The sequence below is a fragment of the Lissotriton helveticus genome, chromosome 3_2 (genome assembly GCF_964261635.1).
Source record: "Lissotriton helveticus chromosome 3_2, aLisHel1.1, whole genome shotgun sequence".
Classification (NCBI taxonomy): Eukaryota; Metazoa; Chordata; class Amphibia; order Caudata; family Salamandridae; genus Lissotriton; species Lissotriton helveticus.
This window is the reverse complement of record NC_136062.1, coordinates 47,585,288-47,609,363: the sequence shown is the minus strand read 5'-3', so window position 1 is coordinate 47,609,363 and position 24,076 is coordinate 47,585,288. Positions and strand designations below refer to the sequence as shown.

Genomic DNA, 24,076 nt, shown 5'->3' with positions numbered 1-24,076 from the left:
TTGGTACAGAAAGATTAAATTGGCCTTTTCTGAAATGTCCAAATCTGCTTTTTTATGTTAACTTAGTGAATCAAAATCAAGTCTTGCCTCTCGAAACCCACACCTGTCACTCTTGGTGTCCCCCAGGGCTCAATCCTCTCCCCCTCACTTTTCACTCCTTCATGGAACCCCTTACTATCATCCTAAAACAAGCTGAGATCAAATACCACCTTTATGCATATGACACACAACTCTACTACAAAATCAAATCTCCCAGTGACATCCTGCATCTCAATGTTACACTGAATAAGATACAGTCATGGTTTACCTCTAACCATCCAAAATGGAACGCCAGCAAAACAGAAGTTATCCTGTTCTCCCCCAAAAGGAACCACCTTCCAATTCAAGACTGGATCAACAAACTGAAGGCCCTAAATTGTTCTCTCACTCCATCTAACTCGGCTAAATCCTTAGGCTTCACCCTGGACAAAAACTTGTCAATGAAGGACCACATCAAAAAATCAACAAAAGGAGCACTTTACACTCTAAAACACCTCAAAAAAATTAAACCGTTCATTCCCTCGGATGATTTAAAATGGGTTGTTCAATTCCTGGTACTCTCCAAACTCGACTACGGAAATGCTATTCTCACATGGATCCTGAAAACTCACCTCGCCCTCCTCAGATCAGTACTAAACATGCCTGTACGGCTCATAACAGACATCACCTGCTATGAACACATCACGCCTGCCCTCAAGTCCCTAAACTTGCTTCCCATCGGAGGAAGAGAGGCCCCAAGGAGACTGACAAAGTAGATTAAAGTGCCATAAACTGTTGATGGTGCCTCTGGAGATGTTTTACTATCATAAAAAAGAAATGTTGCATTGCTGCTGGTGAGTTCCACTTTGGACCACGTTGACTAATTCCAGAGAAGGCTTGCGTGATATCTCCCAAAAGAGCTGCAACGTGCTCAATCACTATAGTTGGCTGCCTGAGACTTTCTCACACATAATAAAGACAAAAACGAGACCTAAAAGAGAAATAACTATGGCATGGGAGAAAGTCCTTGGGTTGTCATCCTCCTTAACTGCAGGATATTCTCAGCATAAAGTGAGCCCCAGCTTCATCCCTGAAGAGCTATACTTTTTTACAGGGAAGAGCCCTCCCTCTAAACAATAAGAAATCCCAAGAGCCCTCTGAAAAACCTGTCAGAAGACAATCTTAACCCTTACTTTATTAGCGTATACCACAGACATCCATCATAAAACTTTACATAATGTCTTGTCAATAAACCTGCATCTCTCATTGATGATTCCACCGTGGCAGCTTTATTACTGGTCTGTGTTTCAGCTGTTTGCCAAGTGATGTAAAAGAAACCTTTTTAAAGGCTGAGACCATTCACAGATCAGGAAAGTCCAAGTCTCCCAATCAAAATCTATCTTTTGTTTTGAACCTTCCATACTTCGGGCACATAATTAAGAAGGTGGTAAATTTCCAGCTCCCAGAGCAATCACTTGTCTCTCTTCTGCTACCATTCTGGGCTACAGTAACAAGTATAATAGAGAGAGTGCAAACCGCTTGTACCAGATCACGCTCTGCACAGTCTCAGTCCTGGTAATACCGTTGTCCCGGTTATGCATATTTTGATAGCACCATACATAAGGTTCTCCTTCATCCTTTATTCATGCACATAGAGGCCAGATGGTTTGTTCTGAAGTAATTGGACCCGTCCTAAAGGAAGAATACATTTTGAGCAGATGGAATCTGCCCTACGTGCTTCATTCCCACTGGTGAGTGGAGTACCTCAAGGTTCAATTCATTTACCCGCAAATTTGAATCTGTATGTGGAACCCCTGGGAAAACACTGATCTTAGGGAGATTGTGGAGTAACCAACCACCAAGGTGCAAGGACACTATGTAATACCTTGGAGTATGTTGTCAAGAGAATACCAGTAAGCTAAAATACCTTAATCTCCAACCTAAAGAGCTGGAAACTTAACAAACCGAATGCTGCACAGAGAGACAGCATTTCAGATATGCAAATAATAGAGCACTGAAAGGATTTTCTGAGCATATCTGATTTATTTTACTGCCACAACCTTCAAGTGTGCAGTATGGAGCATAGGAGACAAGGTACTCAAGCACTTTCACGGACAGGTCTGTATTAGAAGAGAAGGCAGTACAGTAGTACAGATGCCACATGGTAGACGATATATTTTTCCACATGACATGGAATTGAAACATAAATGAACAATTTTTCAACATTCATATCAAAAAAAGAGAGACAATTGAGAGTGCAGCCTATGAATTTATCAAATCAAACAAAAGTATAAATGTGCTTGTTGTAGGAGCGATGGACTGACCAACTGAGTAGATATACAAGCTGAGAAACTTCATGCAGGGATAACACTGTGAGGAACAGCATGTCAGTCGTATAAACATGTATGGAAGTGCCAAACCCTGTGCCAGATATCCCACTTTCTCTAGGTCAAATTACTAGGACGAAAGGAAAAAATCATGACCCATGTAACATATCCGAATTAAGCAATTCTTTAATAGGAATGCCAAAGGTTGACTTATGGGGGATGGTATTTCATTGATCCAATGGTGTGCCTCAAATTTCAAATGTATGATTTAAGAAGGTACTGCAGTGTGTTTGTATGTGTGGCAATATTATCTGAAATGCATTTTCTTTCCTTTCCATCACATACTAGTATTTGTAATCCACTTTCACTCCACAAACTATACGGTTTCATTTGCAGTGCCTTATATTAAAGATGCTCCAGGTATGATTAAAAATGTTGTCAGTAATGCCATCCACCTCTGCATGAAGCACTAGAATAAATCAAATTAAAAAATATATATATGTATAAAGACTTTAGCAGAAAGTGGAGCAAAAGGTGTTCGGAAAAAATGTGCTGCTAGTGGATGATTATCACTCTGCACCTAGACCAACAGGCTTATAGAGTAATTTTTGTGTTTTTCATAATTTATGCTTCTTTTTTCCCATTCTTCTTTCTTTAAATGGTCCAACTTTACTACTCCTCGTGCATCAATAAAAACATACAAACATAAATCCGACGAATAGCCTCAAACCCCCACGTTCAGCCCCCACATGTCATTCACTAATGAGTAGGGATTCTGCATTGTGTACCTTTATAGAATGGCTTTCCATTTATCACTTCCCCCCTGGTAGCGAAGCCAGGTCCTCTTGGGCAAAGGCTCTCATAAGTTGGTGTTCCCTTGAGGGGGCACTCGTCGCAGTCAGGGCCCCATGCTGCCCCCACAGAACAACAGCAGCCGTCTATCCGATGCCGGCCCGCGATAGGTGTGGTGCATTCTTCATCTTCATATTTCAAGTAGCAGGTTTCCAAGCGGATATCTGTTGGCAAGTGAAGAGAACAGAAATGTGTTGTCACTCAAAGACATGTGCTATTTGAAGAGCCTGTCTGCCATCTTTCAATTCTCCAAATTTCAATTTTTGTGTAGGAGGAGTCCGAGCTGGGACTAGGGGGCGCTGTGAGGTTAGTTTGAATCATCATCCACTAATGAGTTATGAAAGTTCGCTCTCAGAGGAGAGGAGGGCGGGTTTCAAACATAACATTATGGTTTTGTGCTGTGGAGGCAACACCCCCGACCCATGGGGGAGGGAGAGTCTGCAGTGCTGGACGTTAACTCTCGTTCCATGATGACAGAGTGACGCGGCCTGTGCTCACTATTCTCTAACGTGCAGATAATGTGGGTTGGACGCTTGAGAAAACCTAGAAGACTTCTACATGTTTGAAAAAATACACAAGACAGGATTTTAACGATTTCACTCAGTAACGTTTGTCTTAGAAGGTTTGATCCTGGACCTGCCTTTTTAAATTCTAGCATATTTACTTCTTAACCACTTGGGTAATTAAAATAAGTTATGTTTCCACACTGATATACATAGATAGTTGATGGTCTTCGATTCATGAACCATCCCCCAAGTTAACACCCGCATCTCGATTAAATATTGTGCTACGGCAGCCAAAGTCAGTTTGGATAAAGGTAGTACTGCTCAAATGGGGGGCCACTAGGGCTCTTCCTTGACTAACTTCTGAAGCTAAGGAATGTTGGGTAAGGTAGTGAGATCCTTGGATGACGGCTGGGTCAACCAAGCAGACCTATTCTGCAAGGTCTCCTGGGCTGCCCTTTGCAAGTAGTGGGCAACGTTTGCCTGTGGATATTAACGCAGGTGGTGAGCTGGCGACCTGAGATCCCCCTACCCTGAGTTTGGCCCAACAGCCATCTCTTGAAATATTATAGTGGAATGTAGCAGGGATCATCAAATTGCTCTCCGAGGTGGAATGGGGCAAATTTTTAGATTCCCACAACATCTCCCTCTTCCAAGAGACATGGCGCGTGTTCCCCTTTCATAGAAGTAGGTTCACTTCCTATTGTGTTAATGCAGTACAGAGTGGAAGGGGCAGACCCTCTGGGGGGCTGGGAATCTGGGTAAAAACATCCCTATAGTGTAAGATCAGAGACATTTCCATTGCTTCCCTTGATGTTATGGCAGTTGGGCTTGAGCTCCCATCAGGGCTGATCTTAAAAATGTTCAATGTTTATAATGGAGCAGGAGCAAGCACTGCAGAGACCAGGGTTTTAAATGTATTAGAGCAATCTTTATCTGAGCTCACGGAGAATGGTCTCTTGCTGGTGCATGGGCATTTAAACACCACATTCATTATTATTATTACTATTAGGTGATTTATAAGGGATCTGTATACTCCAACTGGAGTGTCCCCGCACTATAAATGCAAACTCCATTACTGACCCTTAAGTGGTGCATTTGGCAAGCTGTACATTTTCCTAAAAAGACAAGTCTTGAGTTTCTTGTGAAAAGCTGCTTTTAACTGATTTGAACCCCTAACAGGCACCCCTTCAGACCTGTCAGTGGACTGTGACAACCAGTGCTGTATTCTGCAACTAAACTTACCAAGTGTGAGATGGACCCCCAAAGCAGCTCAGGTTTAGCACTAACACTTAACTTTGACCTTAGAGTTACAAATTGTAGGACTCCCTCAGACCAACAATGTAAAATGGCATTTAATAGGTCGGGCCAGCATAGCAGAATTGATTATTTTCTGATTGCCAGCCGTTTTAGACATGGTAGTGGTTGACCGATCCAATAGTGATCACCATGCACTAACCCTGACACTTTTAGATAACTCAGCTACAAAACCATTACTCTGGGGTTATGTGGACCTGGGTTGCCCTTTTCCAACTAACAATAGTAAAACCATCAGGTGAAATTGGATGGTAAAAATCCTCCAGCCCTATAGGCAGCTAAACCCAGAGTGGAGAATCATGTTGATTATCTATCCCATCTACTAGCGGAACAGAGGGTGGTGTTGCGCTCTAGTCACATTTCCCTGTTTTCTCAAATCAGGAATCTGGTACACCGATGAATGCAGGTCAGCCAAAAGCAAACTTCTAATTGCAGTAAAGACTAACACTCGCTCAGACATAATGAGGTGTAGGACCAGGTATAAGCAGGTTTTGGCATGAGCCAAAAATGAGTGTGAAAATTCCTTGTGGTCTTCTTTAAATGAAGCCATGACTGTTAAAGATAATAAACTTTCTGGAGGACTGCAGCAGTCTGCCTAAATGACCAGAAAACTTTATTTGATTTTTGTGTACAACCAGACGAGTGAGTGGGCCATTAATATAAGTAGTACACAAATGGGAGCGTTGTCGGGGACAGTAAAAGAGAATGCAGACTTCTTACTTGCTGGTACCGGCTGAGAACTATCCCAGCCCTAGAACCATATCGAGAAGGCATAAGAGATCTGATGGCTACACACCGCTTAGAGAAGATCTCCTAGTTCTAAACTTTAAATCCACTCCTGCAGAAACTTGGTCTTGATAACTATTGGTCCTCCCCAGAGTCGATGGAGCCTGCTCTCAAGTGATAGGATCAAAGGCTATTATTGGGAGTCCGTAGCCATTGATTGGGGCTTCGTCCTAAAGAATGTGTACCATAAGGATTACTGATTCACAGACAGTGGGATAAAATGGACTTATGTTAACCTAAATGTTAATATGTCCATAGTAAACTCAAAATTGAATTATTTATTTCCTTCCACAGGTTTCATATCGCACCGGTGAGAGAGACCTTCTGCTATCAATGTTAACCATGGATATTTTCTCTTGATCTTATGAATCTAGTTGATGGACCCTTGGAAGCGGAGTTTCTGGACACTAAGGCATATACGTGTAGTGGTCCCCTTCTATTTAAAGCCTCAAATAATATGAGTATTTACTAGCTCGATGTCAGTCTCAGCCTTGACATGCAGTGGTTGCTTCTGACAATCCCAGCCTTGACATGCCATGGTTACTACTGACAATCCCTGCCTTGACATGCAGTCGTTACTGCTGTCAATCCTAGCCTTGACATGCAGTGGTCACTGCTGACAATCTTAGCCTTGACATGCAATGGTAACTTTGGACAATTCCAGCCTTGACAGGCAGTGGTTGACACTTTTTAGGCATGAAGCTGCACTACTGCAGTAATGGGTTTGTGGACTCTGAGGAGGTAGGAGAGATGATGCCAGACATCCATTCGTCCCCACTGGTGGGATGGGATGAGGATGGCTAGCAGGCAACGAGAGGGGTTGGTGGAGAACACGGAGAAGTCTCGAGTGACATGGTATAAGTTCCTTCTTCAGATCTGCAAACTGCGGAGAGCTGTGCCAAGTGAGGTGCGTGAGACTGGCTCATCCTTTACTACCTCAAGGGGTAGGAGGACGACTAAAAGCATAAATTGTGTACTGCTAAAAGCAGCTTCACAAACACGGCTTTGCCTTTATATCTTAGATGCAAATGAGGGATGTAAACACCCGTAGTGACACAACAAAGGTGTTCAACCCTATACCAGCAAGGGAACTCACTTACCCAGTTCAGCCATGAAACTTGCCTATTACCTCCAAATAGAGGCCACGCATCACTAGTGATGGAGCTAATCATTCTAGGGGAAGGATGGAGATGGAGTTAGCATAACGCATGAGAACTCAATGTTGGATTTGTTTACTTAACAAGGAGAAGAAAATAGGTGGTGCACTGCTAGAGTAATCACTTGTATCTATAGGTAAATAGTGTGGGTGCACTCAGGGTAGCGTTACCGTCAACGCTTGATTAATACGAATGTGTAGTGTCTGCATGGAACATGCAAGGACATCCTCTGGTGAGGCACTCCGGAAGGGATCAAAAAAGTGATTCCAGAACTTCTTTAGAGGTTTGCAGGATTTTAATGTTCAAAAGGTAATGAGGTAGCAGTTTCTCACTGATATTTAAGTCATATCAATGGCAGTAGGTTAAATGCATACATATCAATATGTTCATCACGAACTCCAATGCATTTTGGGCGTGAACGCCCTTTATCAAGGAGAGCTGAAAGAATGAAAACGAGCCCAAATTAGGGTAGTAAAAACGAGTAATAATGGAAACTGTTCGTTAATAGCATTAAAGTGCCTATCAATGAAGGGGAGTGAAATATTAAAAATTATACGTGAGTGCAGTATGTGGGGTACTAGACTAAAGGAAGTGCAGGATAACCGAAAGAAGGGGTGAAAAACAGAAGAGAAGGTGAAAGCGGTGAGAGACATAATCTGCCGCGTGGTGACAGGCGAGTGCAGTAACGCTTTAAAAAGACGGGGTGCTTAAGCGTTAAACAAACAAAACTTACTTTGGCAGAGTCGCGGTAGCGCTCGCTACTCCAGTTCACTAGTTTAAAGTTGTCAGAGTGAATACACTCGGGGTGTATTCACTCTGACAACTTTAAACTAGTGAACTGGAGTAGCGAGCGCTACCGCGACTCTGCCAAAGTAAGTTTTGTTTGTTTAACGCTTAAGCACCCCGTCTTTTTAAAGCGTTACTGCACTCGCCTGTCACCACGCGGCAGATTATGTCTCTCACCGCTTTCACCTTCTCTTCTGTTTTTCACCCCTTCTTTCGGTTATCCTGCACTTCCTTTAGTCTAGTACCCCACATACTGCACTCACGTATAATTTTTAATATTTCACTCCCCTTCATTGATAGGCACTTTAATGCTATTAACGAACAGTTTCCATTATTACTCGTTTTTACTACCCTAATTTGGGCTCGTTTTCATTCTTTCAGCTTTCCTTGATAAAGGGCGTTCACGCCCGAAATGCATTGGAGTTCGTGATGAACATATTGATATGTATGCATTTAACCTACTGCCATTGATATGACTTAAATATCAGTGAGAAACTGCTACCTCATTACCTTTTGAACATTAAAATCCTGCAAACCTCTAAAGAAGTTCTGGAATCACTTTTTTGATCCCTTCCGGAGTGCCTCACGAGGGGATGTCCTTGCATGTTCCATGCAGACACTACACATTCGGATTTGTTTACTTAGTCACAGGCCCCTATATATATGTCTTGTGTTTTCCTGTTGCACCTAACGCTGAAGATTAGCTTATTAAGTAGATATATCTGCTTAGAATTTTAACGAATAGAGAAGCAAGACTCAACTCACTCTATATCACACAGTTTAGCCAACGGGGGTATCCATTATTAAAGTTCAGCCAGCATGTTTTCCATGCTCACCATAACCAGTAGAACAAAAGCTTATCCTACTTAAGGTGGCCTTCAGTGCTCCTCGCATACCCTTACATGTTGCTCCACCAACCCTGCCTGGGAAAGCAAAAGAGGCACCGCCCACCAGGTGGAGATTTCATGCTATGAAACATTCTGAGGTTCACAACAAGTTAGGTTGCGATGATCCCTACTTCATGTGGAACCGTCGACAGGATTTCACACGAGAGACTTCTTGATAGATTGAGGAACTTGGACATAGGTGGAACGGCTCTGGCCTGGATTACTTTTTTCTTGAACGACAGATATCAGGAAATTTGGATGCCTCCTTTTTCATCTCCCATGCCTAGCATGACGGTAGGAGTATCCCAGGGCTTCATACTCAGTGCCACCCTCTTCAATCTATATGTGTCTCCTCTTGGACCCTTAGTAGAGGATTGCGGTGGCAAGCTTATATCCTACGCAGATGATACACAACTGATTTTCACTTGTAAAAAAGGAGCCGACTTTAAAGGAGACAATATTAGATCCTGCCTCACAAAGCTGTTCAACTGGCTCACAGTGAATCAGTTGAAATGCAATCTGGATTAATCTGAGATTGTCTTTTTTGACCAGCCAGTAATGAGCAATTGGAGTTTATGGTGGCCGGAGGAGTTATCTCCCCTCCTTTTAGCCCAAACGTTTGTTACAAATCTGGGCATTTTCATGGATAGTGCCCTTTCCATGAGGTACCAGATTCAAGTATTGGTTGGCTCCTGTTTTGGCATACTTTGTATGCTAAAAAAATTCCTACCTCTTCTGTCATCAGATACCAAGAAGATAGTGGTCCAAGCCTTGGTAACGTCAAGACTAAACTATGCTAATATCTTGAACCCGGGTCTACCAGGCTGTCTCAACCAGCGCCTGCATGTGGTAAAAAATGCCACGGCCTGGGCGATTCTTAGACCCAAACCCAGGTCCCACATGGCCCCCATCCTTAAAACCCTACATTGGTTGTGAATGAAGGAAAGAATCAATTTCAAAGACCTGGAGATATTTTTCAAAGCCCTTCATGGCTTAGGAGCCAGCTATCGCAATACTTAGGAGCCAGCTATCTCAATAAGCACGTAAACCGCTACATTCCAGCGTGGTCTTTACGATGCTCCTCTTCCAATCTCGTCCGCACCCCTAAAGTTCGCTGGCTCGCTTGGGGGGCAGGTCTTTCGGGTTTTTGGGTGCACAGGAGTGGAACAGATTACCAACTACGCATGAGAGCCACTTCAAACCTCGCTACTTTTAAGAAATATCTTAAAACTTGGCTTTTCAAGAATTTGTTGCGCTGCAGAGTCCTGCCACATGATCCCCCAGCGCTGAGACACTCTTGTTGAGTAGCTGCGCGCTATATTAAATCCCTTTCATTCATTCATAAAACAAGCATGGGAAGTGCAGGGCCTTGCAGCTACCCTACGCTCTCAAAATTGCTGCCAAATTCCAATGGCATATGGAAGCTCTGGTGGGTCCAGTGGGTGGCGCCAAGCACTGTGTACCCTAGACAAATTTGTTGGCCCACCCCTGAACTTTATTTATTGCAAATTGAGCACTGATTTAAACACATGATATCACTGACTATGCTTGCTTCATAATGCCATCCACCATTGCTAAGGCGCTCCCAGGATGCACTGGGTAGCCTCCGATGCTCACAATTGGTGTTGTGTACAGAAAAAGTACAAAATAATACAGCAGTTATAGAATACTCAGTTTATATTTCGGACAGCACGCAATTAAAAGGAAATGTTATCAAATGCATTCATAAACCTACACAGCAACTTCAACTAAAATATATGTTCACTGGGATCTAATATGATTTACGACTCCTGCATTGTCGTTGCAACAGTTTGGAGTCCTACCGATGCACGTCCTTGCCGAAGAGTCCAGGGTCATGCCGCTCGGGCACTGGCAGACGAAGGACCCCAGGGTGTTGACACACTGCCCGTTCGTGCACACGCCCGGAAATACGTCGCATTCGTTGACATCTGTTTGCAAAGGGGGAAAAAAACATGAATGAGTGCAAACAGGATCGTGCAATAGGACACAAAATACAATTTGCCGTCAAAACAAACACAATACTACAGACAACGCAGGGTAAAGAATCTTGAGGTCCTTCACTGAAAGGCCCATCCTATAGTGGTACATTTGGTAATTCGGTAGACAATCTGATTAGTGTTAGACTCTTGCAGACATCTCTGAAAGGGGTGTCTTTTCCACCGATGTAAAAACAGTCCTGGTCCCAGGAGGACTGGCATGGACAGTAAAAGATAAATTAGATATTTTGATGCCTGAGATGGAACCTTGCCCTTTACTTACACGTATCACACACATAGCTGCTTAAATATTTTACCATTGAAGGAATTAAAAATATTTTCTCATTTTGCAACTCAAATTGCTCACATTCTTTTCACTATCGTTATCCGACTATATAAAAGTTAAACAACTTTAACAAAAAAAACAAGCATAGGCAAAGCAAATAGGTCTGGCGTTGCCTGGCAGCCATTTTGGCTTTGCAATGACTGTTTTGTTTTGACCTGGTTTTTGTAAAACATTATTGTTGGGTAACTGCTGGGCCCTCTACAATATAAAAAATAACACTGGCTAAAAGCAAAATATTTTTGGCTTCCCAAAGTGCACGCATTGTCATAGAAGTCTCTGACACTGACGAAAACCGCTTTGTGTTTGGTGGGTCATCACTCATAATGAAGTCAGCCAATGGCTGAGGGGGCTCATTCTTCGCACCATGCTGTATGTGGCAGTGGGAGCAAAGAATATGTGAATGACACACCAGCTGACCACTGGGTGAAGAGTACTGGTTGAAAGTCCCTAAAATAAGTATTTAATGCATATCATTTTAATAAAAATCAAAAGATTTTTGCTAATGCCTGACCTATTAATATTTTGAAAGCATTTTAATGTCACATCCCTAATTACTGGTCAACTTGTTTCACATTTAATTTTCCATCACCGGTTTTGATAAACGTTGCATATTCGATCCCGCCATCTGATAGGTAAAGTGAGGCAAAAGATCTCGGCCAGATGTACAACCATGTCATTTAGCGACTTGCAAATTGCGCTCAATTGTGAGTCGCAATTTGCGAGTTGCTAAATGACATGTACAACAGTGTCTGAGACACTGTTGGCGATTCCTAATGGGGTCGCAAATTTCATACCTCATGCATATTAATGAGGCACTTGCAATTTGATACCCCATTAGGAATGGCTGGCCCTCCCAGGTATGGTGGAGTGCTGGGCTCTACAGATCTCCATGTCTGGGACTGCTTTTAAATACAGCAGTTTTTTTTTTAAATGCAGCCCTTTTTCCTTAAAGAAAAACGGGCTGCATTTAAAAAAAGAAAAATTAAACGTTTTCGTTTCATTTTTGAAGGGCAGGTAATGGTCCCTGGGACTACTGCCTGCCTCTAAAAAATATTTTCCCCTACATTCGTAAAGGGGTAGGGGTCCCCTAGGGACCCATTCCCATTTGCAAGTGTTTTACCACTCTCTTGAAGAGGGCAGTAAATTGTGAGTGTTTTGTGACCGCTATTGCGGTCGCAAAACATTCTTATATAGGCTTTTGACTCGCTATTAGGAAGGGACGCCCTTGGAACGCCCCTTCCTAATTGCAACTCGCAATTCACGTTTGCTCATGCAAAATAAAGTTGTACATCTGGCCCCTCAAGGATGAACATTACATTCTAAACCTATCTGGGCACATATTGTGCTCTACATTTTACTTATGTGGGAAGGACACTGTGACTACACTTCCTTAATCAGCAGTTTGAGCTTGGGTACATACCTTGCAAAAGTGGCAGAGCATTTTTGACCTAATTATAATAAGGCAATTTTACAACACATTTTCATGGGCGGACCAGTGTGAATGTCAATTTTGCAACTGTCATTCTTACACTAATCATATGATTTTGTTAGGTTTCTATAAATGTTTGTGCAGAATGCTGTAGCATCAGTGCAAAACGTGTCAGCTGTCACTGAATCCACGGCATCCGTCCCTCCCTGTCTAACCTCACATCGAGATTGAGAAGTCGCTTCAACCCCTGTGAGCACAGGTTGAAGTACAGGGTGGATCCTGGGGGATGATCCCTGTCGTGGCACCCCTCAGGGACAGAGAGGAGGCGCGGTGCCCTTGTTTGTGATTAGAAGCTGGTTTAAGCACAACGGTGTCTGTCTCGTGAGGCGGGGCCACAGTGGGAGAAGGAAGGAAAGTCCGAGAAATTAAGGTTAGCGGCAAGTAATTTAAGCAATGTGCTATTTATTGCTGCTATTAGATCATCGTTTTTCATTACTTATCTTAATTGTTCAGTGGACAGTAGATATTGTGACAACGCACACGTTCAACCTGCCCAGTTTATTGATCCCAGTCTTATCATTTGCACAAGGACAGGGAGAAACGGGTCAACCCTATTGTTGCTGAATTTCGCCTCTTTCCTGGATTTTTACATGGGACAAGACAAACAGCAAACCTCAGGGAAAGATGCGTGCCAAACTATGTTTTCACCGTCTGGAGAATACTAGACCGGGAGGGTGGCCTACTTACTTACGTCATAACATTCTCCTTGGAAAACTCACGTCAGTTATCACGAAGGGGCTGGGGGCGCTCTGACCTTTGGGCGGGGCCTGCAGCTTTGTCTGGCACGTGCAGCTGCAACAAGGCTGATATCAACACAAAGGGAGGCCAACTCCCACTGTACAGATGTTGGCTGACCTCTGCCTGTGCAGTGAAACCCAGCTGTCAAGGAAAGTCATATCGGGTCCACCATAGCACAGGCCTTCGAACTAAGGTATTAACCTGCAATCTGAAGCTTTTGGGATGTAACTGCCACCACGTGCTGCAAATGACCGCGAGGCCTGTCAATGTCACGAGCCCCAAACATATAACATATGGAGAATATGTAGGACGTCACTGTCTTCCTCTAGGCCTCTGACTCAAATAAGGTGAGAAGTTTTTCTCTCACGAACTTCTCATAGTTCTCAGGCATACTATGTTTAATTCTCGTAATTTCTGAATTTTTCTGCATGTGCTTTTTCACATTCAAATGGTAGAAAAGTTAAGAGGAAATAGGTTTTAAGTTAATTCACAAGAAGGCAGCACATTCGTTTTTAGCACCATCTAACACTCGGAACAAATAAATGGGAGCCCCTCAGATGACACCCACCAGACAGTGTGCCGGTAACATGCCCTGCTCGAGACATATACCACTATGTGGCATGCATTATAGCACTACAATAACTTTGCATTGAGTGCATCGGCCTCACCACTCCATCACAAGGCAAGTTTAGGTAAGAAGATGTGGAGTTACGGATTATACAGCCTGATTCATCAAGCCGAAATCGTCTCGCAAAGGGCCAGATTCTGAGAATCTGGCCCTTTGCGAGCGCTATTTTTGCATTTGGGATTCATCATCCCAAATGCAAAAATCGGTAATAGCGATTTCGCTATTTTGCGAGGATATACATTTAAGGAATCTCTATTTGAGATTCCTTAAATGCAATTCATCATCCATTGAAAAATTGCGAATTCGCAATTTCGGCCCGCTATTTACCGCGAGGTCAAACCTCGTGGTAAATAGCGAAAACGTAGAAAAATGCTTTTAAAAGCATTTTTCTAAGTTGCATGTTGCACACACACATGTCCTTTGGACATGTGTGTGTGCAACACCTGTTTCAATTTGCATTTAAGGGGTGCTACAGGGTGTCCTTTGGACACCCCTGGCACCCTTTAAATCGCTATCTTATTTGCGATTAGCTAATTGCTAATCGCAAATAAGGAATACTCCCCAATCATTCCTATGGGCCTTTTGGCCCATAGGAATGAATGGGGAGTTATTCCTTATTTGCGATTAGCAATTTGCTACTCGCAAATAAGGAATGTGTAGGAATCGCTATTTATTTAGCAATTCCTACATGAATCCCGTTTTGCAAGTCCTTAATAGCGATCCCTTATGAATCGCTATTAGGGGCTCGCAAAACGGGAGAATGATGAATCAGGCTGTTAAACACATATTTACCTTGCGTCGGAGAGGTCGCCTTGATGTACTCAATGCGATAATAATGTAGTTCGACCACAGTAAATAGTCATACAGCCTTCAAGATTAATTGAAATTCAGAAATAGACCTCAGTTGTGCATTTTCACACGCGAAGCCTAGAACTGAGCTAATTCTGATATTTATGTTCAAGCCTATTTTTAAGAAATGCTAAAATACAAGACTCACCTTCGCATATGGTGCCCCTACTTCTGGCAAACCCTCTGGCACAGACTGGGTCTGGAAGTAAAAAAGTACAGCTGTGACACACATCTGTGATTCAAAACATGCACAAAAAACATACGTAACGCCCACCGACACGTGTTGTGAATATTCCACTAATTCCGAGCTTGTGGGTGCACAGACGAACATAGGGGAGGGGGTGGTTGGAAATGTAATTATGCTTCACCTGGTTCGCAGGGGATGCAGGGACTGCCCCAGGCGGCGCCCATCGAGGAGCAGCACTGAGATCTCAGGGTCGCGCCATTGATGTTGACCTCACAGCGTCCATTCACAAAGTGCAGCCAACACGTGCCTTTGATGGTTTCTAATTAGAGGGGAAAAGTACATTGTCATGAGGGCTATTCAGACATCTATGTTAACAATACATTAACCTAAATTAATGACAATTCATACACATGTAATGTTATTTTTGCAGATATATGAACATGAGGATTTTAGATGTGCATACAAATTGAGCTGGAGCAGACACAGAGGTTGCCATATCCAGGAATGATGGCATAAAGTGATTCTGTTCACGGTTTAGCCCTCCCCCACCCCAGTCTGCCCTATCACATGATACAAGGTCAAATAATCAGGATTGATTATCATACCTCTTCTGAAACCTTACCAACAGGTTTTGTTTTCCTAATAGTTACAAAACATTCACACCTACGACATTGTTCTGCAAGAAAAGGATTTCGGTTTGAGCTGTGATTAGGAGAGAGGGCTCTTGGATGCCGGGAGCTGCAGGCCACCACTGTCCAAGCCCCTCTCCTTCCTGGAGGACAATGTGAAGGGCTGGAGCGGAGTGGGTCGCACTGGGATGGTGAGTCAGGTCCAGTGAGTGCCCGATGGAGTTGGGGCATGAAGGGTGAGCACCAGGCAGAGGAGATTGTCAGGGCTACCTCAAAAGGACTGTTTGGGGTCCCCCAGGACTGTCCAGGTCTAAAGGCGGTGACCTCCTGGACTCCACCCCTAACCCCCTTTATTCTGTTTCAATCAAAGGGCCGTCATCCGGTGCAGTGGACGTAGGTGGCGGCGGTAGGAGTGCCCCAGTGACAGTGTGATGCGCCCCGATGAGGTCTTTGGGTGGAGCGGCTCAAGAATTCTTGTGGTTTGAAAGCCATTAACAGACGTGACTCTGTGGCTCCCACACACCAGAAGAGAGTTGTGATTTGCAGGCCCCAGTGGCACAGGCCCCCTGAGCAGACAGAGCCTCAATGGAAGGTTGGAAGCCCCCAAGAGAGGAACTGAACCGCGGAGCCCCCTGCAAGAGTTAAGAGAGGCCAGTTGGGTCAGTGAAGAGTGGGCCCTTAGGAGAGAGGGACCCAGGATGAGAAGCTCACAGCCTGGGCACTTAAAGAAAGATAAAGAGTGGGGCCAACTCCCACATGGCCCCTAGTGGGGACATCATAGTACACTGGTGCTGAAAGCTGATAAGGACACAAATAGGTGGAATGGTTGGACAGCTGTGGATTGGCAGGAGTGAGTAAAGGCCCCTGTCCACTTTCTTGCCCCCTGAACCTACCCACCAACCCGTGATGGATGAAAAGCAGGGAAAAGACAGGAGATGACACTGGCAACAGACAATGACTGCAGCAAAGGGACCAACAGTAGAGGAAATAATGCAATAGAAGATGTTGTGAAGTAAAGGTGCTACCCCCGTGAAACAGGGATACATTGGCTATTTTGCTAGGTTAAGGCGAGAAGACAGGGACCAACAGGAAGGGGCCAAGACCTGTTGAATGCAAAAGAAACAACGGCAAGTGAAGGACCCCTCTTATCGACAGACACTATTTTGCAGTCAATTTGAGACACTTGACAATTTTAGCAAAACAATATAGAGAAAGGGGGCATAGAAGTGAGCTTGATATTTCAAGAACTATGACTAATAGCAGAGTCACAGAGTGTAGGGCAATGACTTAGGAGGACACAATGGGAGCGGATCGTCAGACTGAAGGGTGGAGGGAGTACAGTAAGGGGTGGAAGAAAGAAAGAGAAGGCCCAACAGAGAATGCTGCAGGAGGTCAGACACCAGAGCCCCATGAAGACAATTGATAAAAACAAATGCTCCAGAGATCAGGTACAACATGAAAATGAGGTAAGTGTGGTAGTGTGCCAACATTTATCAGATTACTTGGATGGGGGCATTTACATGGAATAGAATGGGTCAGTTCTGTATCCATCAGCTGGAAGTTAGTTGTTGGGGAAAGATTGATGCTTTGTCAGAAGGGACTTTCCCACATGCACATGTGGTAGGTTGAGATGCAATCACATATAATGTGAATTGACAACAGGGTTCTCAACCCCTCCAAAATATACTACTACAGGGGAACCATGTCAGACAAGACAGAGGAAAAAGACAAATACAAGGTTTGGGATGTGGAATGTTAATTGTCTTGAAGACAGAATTAAACATGGAACGGTAGGACAATTTCCTCAGGTGACTCCAACTAGAGATCATCCTCTTGCAGGAGACATATATGGAATTTGCTGGCTGTACCTTCCTGGCCAAGGGGAAAAACAAACTGATCGCATCAGTGGGCTTTACAAGAGGCTTTAGAGAGGTGGAAATTAAGATGAAAAGGGGCATCTCATTCAAGAAAATAGAAAAATTGGAAGGCCTAAATAGGTGCTAAACTGGGATGACAGGGATCTGGGGACAACAAACTCTTGCACTAGTTGGTCTATATGCTTCTCCAACACTAAAGGAAAACATGCTCACTGAAGTGGGATGATGTTATGGTTAGCCTATGTGACAGATCCTGCAGGAGAGATTTCAGGGAGGGGGAGGAGACACAATTAAAGACATTCATGAACAGGAATGGCCTGATTGATGTGTTAAGATGGGACCATCCGCATGACTCACAATACTCCAATTACCCCGGAGCAGACCATCAAGGGGTGGAGAAAAGAATGGGCAAATAAAAGACAAACAAAAAGAGAAAGCATGAAGTTAAAGGGTTACAGAGAAAGTAGTTAAGCATGGAAGAGCCAGAGGAATCTGAAAGATCTGATTCGGAGTTCACACGAAAAGAAGCAGAGAAATAGGGCGAATGTGATAGGGGGTTAGAAATGATCAACAATTCTCTGTGCAAAACCATACATTAAAAGAATTACATTCTAATCCTTTTGCAGTGGTAGTACATGCAGTCAGGAATGTAAATAAAATACCTGAAATATATACAGGTAACTCAACCCAATGCTTTACGACTGGAAGGAGGTCCTATTAAATTACATGCAGTGTCCATAAAACAGCTATGACTACATCAAATGAAAAGATGCTGAAGATGAATACCCCACGAGATAAAAGGTGCCCTAATATGAACACACAGAGGTAGAAATCTGTAGATCATTGAGTCACCCTGGCTATTAAAGGTGAGTTTCCATTTTATTAAACATCATACTCAGAGAGCAGATAACGGATGACAAGACGTCTGTGTTGATCAATAGAAAGAGGGCAGTGTGCATTGAATTAAGAGCGAAACAAACCTGTGGCATTGATAAGACTTTCAAAGTTACCAAGTATAGTTAAAGCATATAGTTGTAGATGCTCCAGAAAATACAGATACCAGAGAGCTGTCCAACTAAGAAATGTATTACCATTGTGTATGAAGAAGGACATCTTTTCAAGCTCATCCATGATGAAGGCAGACCATGAAGCCACACAACAGACCCAAACCTTGCCCCAGTCTTAGTCTCCCATGGTTAGTCACATGGAATGATCTTTACGGTATACAGTCAAAATATTGAGTTAAAAATATAGAATTGTAGTAATATCGAATTCAAAATATAGAATGGACAAAATATCGAATGGACAGAATGTAGTCAACAAAAATGTCGAATTTAATGGACAAAATATCGAATGGACAGAATATAGACAACAAAAAAATCGAATTTGAGGTAAGTAAGTTAATATCGATTTACATCAATATAGAAAGTCAAAATATCGAAGTATATAATATAGATATGAAATATATCGATTTTTTAATAATATCGAATTTTTTAAAGTGTTTTTATTTTAGTATATGTGTGAAAAGTGTATATTTATTTTATAATTTATTTTAAGTAATGAATTTTATGGTATTTAATTCTTGCGTAATTTAATTCTGTAGCGGGTTGTGGGTTTATAGGGGAATAGGGTGGGAAGTAATTTAATAATAATTAAATTAATATTTTAATTTATTTATTGGTATTTATATTGCATTAATTGTTAATTAATTTTTAATTGGTTATTATTAAATTATAATTGGTCATTAATTTTACTTAATTTATTAATTGATAATTATGTTAATTTTATTAATTTATATTCTGTAGCGGGTTGTGGGTTTATAGGGGAATAGGGTGGGAAGTAATTTAATTATAATTGATTAAATGTTTTAATTTATTTATTGGTATTTATCTTGAATTAATTGTTAATTAATTTTTAATTGGTAATTAATTAAGTTATAATTGGTAATTAATTTTGATTAATTGATAATTATGTTAATTTTATTAATTTATTTTCGGTAGCGGGTAGTGGGTTTACAGGGGAATAGGGTGGGAAGTAATTTAATTGTTATGAATTACATTTTTTTTTTTATTTATTGGTATTTATTTTGAATTAATTGTTAATTATTTTTCAATTGCTAATTAATTAATTGTTAATTGGTAATTCATTTGTATTATTAGGTAATGATTTTTAATAAATAATTGTAATTTTTAATTTTTAATCGATTAATTATTATATTATATTACATTAGTAATTATTTTTATTTACTTTGTAATTGGTATTAATATTTAAATTATTTTAATTAATATATGAAGTATTTACTTTCCCTACTGTTGCACTTACTGGAATGGGAATAGTAATTTTTACCCCTACGCTATCCAACGCTTTCCCTACTGTTGCACTCTCTGGAGTGGGAATAGTAATTTTTAGTCCTATTCTATCCAACATTTTGCCTACTGTTCCAATTCGCTGGAGTGGGAATAGTAATTTTTACCCCTACGCTATCCAACACTTTCCTTACTGTTGCACTCACTGGAGTGGGAATAGTAATTTTTACCTTACGCTATCCAACGCTTTCCCTACTGTTGCACTCTCTGGAGTGAGAATAGTAATTTTTACCCCAACGCTATCCAACACTTTCCCTACTGTTGCACTCACTGGAATGGGAATAGTAATTGTTGCCCCTACGCTATCCACGCTTTCCCTACTGTTGCACTCTCTGGAGTGGGAATAGTAATTTTTAGTCCTACGCTATCCAACGCTTTCCGTACTGTTGCACTCACTGGAGTGGGAATAGTAATTTTTACCCCTACGCTACCCAACGCTTTCCCTACTGTTGCAATTTCTGGAGTGGGAATAGTAATTTTTAGTTCTACGCTATCCAATGCTTTCCCTACTGTTGCACTCTCTGGAGTGGGAATAGTAATTTTTACTCCTACGCTATCCAACGCTTTCCCTACTGTTGCACTCACTGGAGTGGGAATAGTAATTTTTACCCCTATGCTATCCAATGCTTTCCCTACTGTTGCACTCTCTGGAGTGGGAATAGTAATTTTTACCCTCCCGCTATCCAACGCTTTCCCTACTCTTGCACTCACTGGAGTGGGAATATAAATTTTGACTCCTACGCTATCCAACGCTTTCCCTACTGTTGCACTCCTTGGAGTGGCAATAGGAATTCTTACCCTCCCCCTATCCAACGCTTTCCCTACTGTTGCACTCACCGGAGTGGGAATAGTAATTTTTATCCTCCCACTATCCAACGCTTTCACTACTGTTGCACTCTCTGGAGTGGGAATACTAATTTTTACCCCTACGCTATCCAACACTTTCTCTACTGTTACACTCTCTGGAGTGGGAATAGTAATGTTTACCCCTACGCTATCCAACGCTTTCCCTACTGTTGCACTCTCTGGAGTGGGAATAGTAATTTTTACCTCTCCCGCTATCCTACGGTAAAAATATTGTATCTTTTGTTATTAATATTATGTTTATATATATATATATATATATATATATATATATATATATATATATATATATGTAATAAAAAATCAAATTGTATGTTTTTTTTTAACTTACATTAATTAATTATTAATTTTAAAGTTATTTAAGTATTTAAGTATGTTTAAGTTAATTGTATTTATTATTTCATTACTTTTTAATTACTTTTAAGACATTTAAAAAAATTCGATATTTTGACTAACTATATTTTTTACAACGATATTTTTGATTCGATATTCTTGTTCTTACCTGTTTAGAGATAGGAATTCTATATTTTTGCATTCTATATTTTTTACTTGATATTTTGGTAGTTCTATATTTGTGTCATCGATATTATGTCAGAAATCCGATCTTTATCTCTTGATGAAACGAAAACTAGGTTGCATGATTTGACAAGGCCACTTATAGAAATTATATTTCAGGAATCATACTAAATACCTTGTTTTACTATGTTCACATCTAAAATTGCAATTTAGATTTGTAGGTGTATTTGTTAACAAATGACTGCTTCAAGTAAATTGGGCATGAACATTCTAACTTTCCACATACTGTGTTGTAAATCAGTTGAATATGAACTACAAATATGTTTAATAAAACTTTCATCTAAATTACCCTTGGATATCATCAGCAAATAATCAATTGAAATTACTACTGTTTGAAAGTCTATGTCCCTTACCAACACAGATGGTTCCAGTTGTATCCAGAGTACTTCCGGTTGGGCATTCACATACAAAGAAGCTTGGTATGTTCTTGCAGACTCCATTAATGCACGGATTGGACTCACATTCATCAATATCTACAGGAGGGACAAGTCCATGTAACTATTAGGCAATGTTTGGATTGTTAAAATATATAAACAAGCCTTCATAAGGACATGTTCAATGAACTATTATGAGGAAGTCACTGGATAATGTACTAAATCACAAAAGTCTCAAAACAATCTAAAACATTTTTTATACATTATTTTTATTTAAACTAAACATTAGAATACATTTTTATGTACAAAAAACAAAGGAGACGGCATTTTAACGGTTCCCAGTTGTGAGCAGAAATACTTGTCTGGCAGAGAGAAACAGTAAACAAATACAGACTATTGTGAACGATAAGAACAGCCAGGTCTTGCCACTCTGCCTAGTTCCCTGTCAAAATGTCTGGTAGAGGAAAGCGGACTTCTATAGTGCTGTTCAGAGGTTCAACTGCCTCCCCACATCCCCAAGTCATTTGTTTGGCACCGCTCCACAGCATGGCTAAGCCAGTACATTACTCCTGTTGGCTTTAGACATAAGAGAAGGTATGTTTCTGTATTGCAGAGGACAGTCCTTGTATTATGGTGACCTCACATGGGATCAGTCAAATGTATTATTAATGTTTAGACACTTGTCTTTAAAACAATAAGCAAAAGACAATAAGTACGTAATTACGCATTAAAATTAACCCCAATCCGACCTCCCCCCAACCATTCCAAGGTCCAAGCGTAGTCTACTAACAAGACCCCACAATGGTCTGCTATGAATAGCAAGACTAAAGTGCACATGTATCGCTATATACCGAGTCTTGCACTCAGACGTTAGGATGCAGCATCGGCTCACCTAAAGGGTCTTAAATCTACGAGCATCACAATTTTAGCCCAAACTTATTTTTAAAATGTTTGCTAAAGCACATGCAACATCTAAGAATTCCTTATTCACTAAAAGTTTGAGTGCTTCATTACAATGATTTATATACAATTTTTAACAAAGTGGTTTTAAAATCAGACAAGTCCTATAAAAATGAAGACAATCAATTAAAACTTGAACATTAACATTTTGAAACCTGAAAAAACACGTGCATTTATTCTCAGCATCCAAATGTGCATTACATTTTTACAGCATTAGGTACCAAATATTCAAAGCAACCTGAAAGTTTAATAATAAAAGCTAAAGCTGGTAATATGGGAATGCAGATATGTACAGGAACATCCTCTGATTATCCTATGATTCCATCATATAACTTGCTAAGGGTTTACTCCTTACATACCCTACATCAAACAACATTGATGCTCTTCTGCAGGCCTCTTTTAATTCACCTTTTGAAAGATGCAAGGCTTCAGTCAACGTACATTTCTTCATTTTTAAGGCCTAGCGATTTTTCCTAATCTATTCCAACTTGCAGCGGTTATTTTAGCTCACTCCTTGTAATTTCGTTATCACAGAGGACTGGTAACTTTTGAACCTCCGAGGAACAAAGTTTGTCCCAGAATCGCAGGGTTGACTTATAGGCCAGGAAATTGCAAGCCTGCAGATCCCATTCCAGTCTCATCGCTGGGCCCATCACACTTTTTTGGAGACCTACCAATTTTTTCAAGCATCTACCATCACACTTCTCCCAACTTGCCTCCATGCTTAGAGTCAACAGCTCGGCCCCATATAGGCACTATGAGGGGACCTTCACATTATAGGCTGTTAGGAGGGGGGTGTACAAGATGGTCCTTAAAACGTACTAGGCCTCCAATAGTTGAAGCAGCCTCCATCTCAATATCTTTATGTTGGGCCCAATTCAACTTTTTAGTGAACATCATTCCAAGATATTTGTAAGAAGATACTACATCAACCATACCACTTAAACAGTTTTGAGTTTTTCCCAAAGGCATTTATTTTTGGTTTTTCCAAGTTAACATTGAGTTTGTTGTCCTCACAATAGCTATTAAATCTATAAACTTTCCTCTGTAGGCCTACTTGAGTTAGGTCTAGAATAGCCAGGTCATCTGCCTAGAGGGAGCAAGATATGTGCCTACCCCCAATTTTCAGCGAGAAAGAGTTAGTGGAAGCAAACACTGGAGGGATCTGCAAGGAACAAAAAAAACAACATAGGGAACAGGACGCAGCCCTGCCTTAACCCATTTTCTAAGGGTATTCTTTTTGATAAGGCCCCATTCAGGTCACGCTCCACCTGGGGCCAGTTCTGTGAGTGAAGTTCTTGTAGAATTGCTATTAGGCTGGTAGGAATTGCCTGTTGTCGTAACTTCACCCACAGGATACTTTGATACACAAGATCAAAGGCCGAGCTAAGTCAATGAAACAACAAAACAGATTCCCTCTTGTTTACATCGCCTTTTGTCCCAGGGCTCACAAGCTGAAACAGTGATCAACCATTGAATGCCCTTGCTTGACGCCTCCTTGTTCCATTGGGACTATATTATTGCACTCAATCCAGTTCTGTAGTGAGATGCGAATTACCTTGG

General features: G+C 41.4%; 1 protein-coding gene across 2 annotated transcripts in view; it reads right to left on the bottom strand.

Moving 5' to 3' along the window:
* FBN1 (fibrillin 1) overlaps window positions 1-24,076 on the bottom strand; it is a 713,526-nt gene that overhangs the window by 182,760 nt on the left and 506,690 nt on the right. For both annotated transcript variants that reach the window (XM_078684805.1, XM_078684806.1), the window contains exons 20-24: window positions 21,533-21,652; window positions 15,049-15,186; window positions 14,829-14,879; window positions 10,457-10,582; window positions 3,134-3,361 (exon numbers count right to left, since the gene is read on the bottom strand). In XM_078684805.1, coding sequence (XP_078540931.1) covers window positions 3,134-3,361; window positions 10,457-10,582; window positions 14,829-14,879; window positions 15,049-15,186; window positions 21,533-21,652 — 663 coding nt within the window. The remainder of the gene's footprint in view (window positions 1-3,133; window positions 3,362-10,456; window positions 10,583-14,828; window positions 14,880-15,048; window positions 15,187-21,532; window positions 21,653-24,076) is intronic.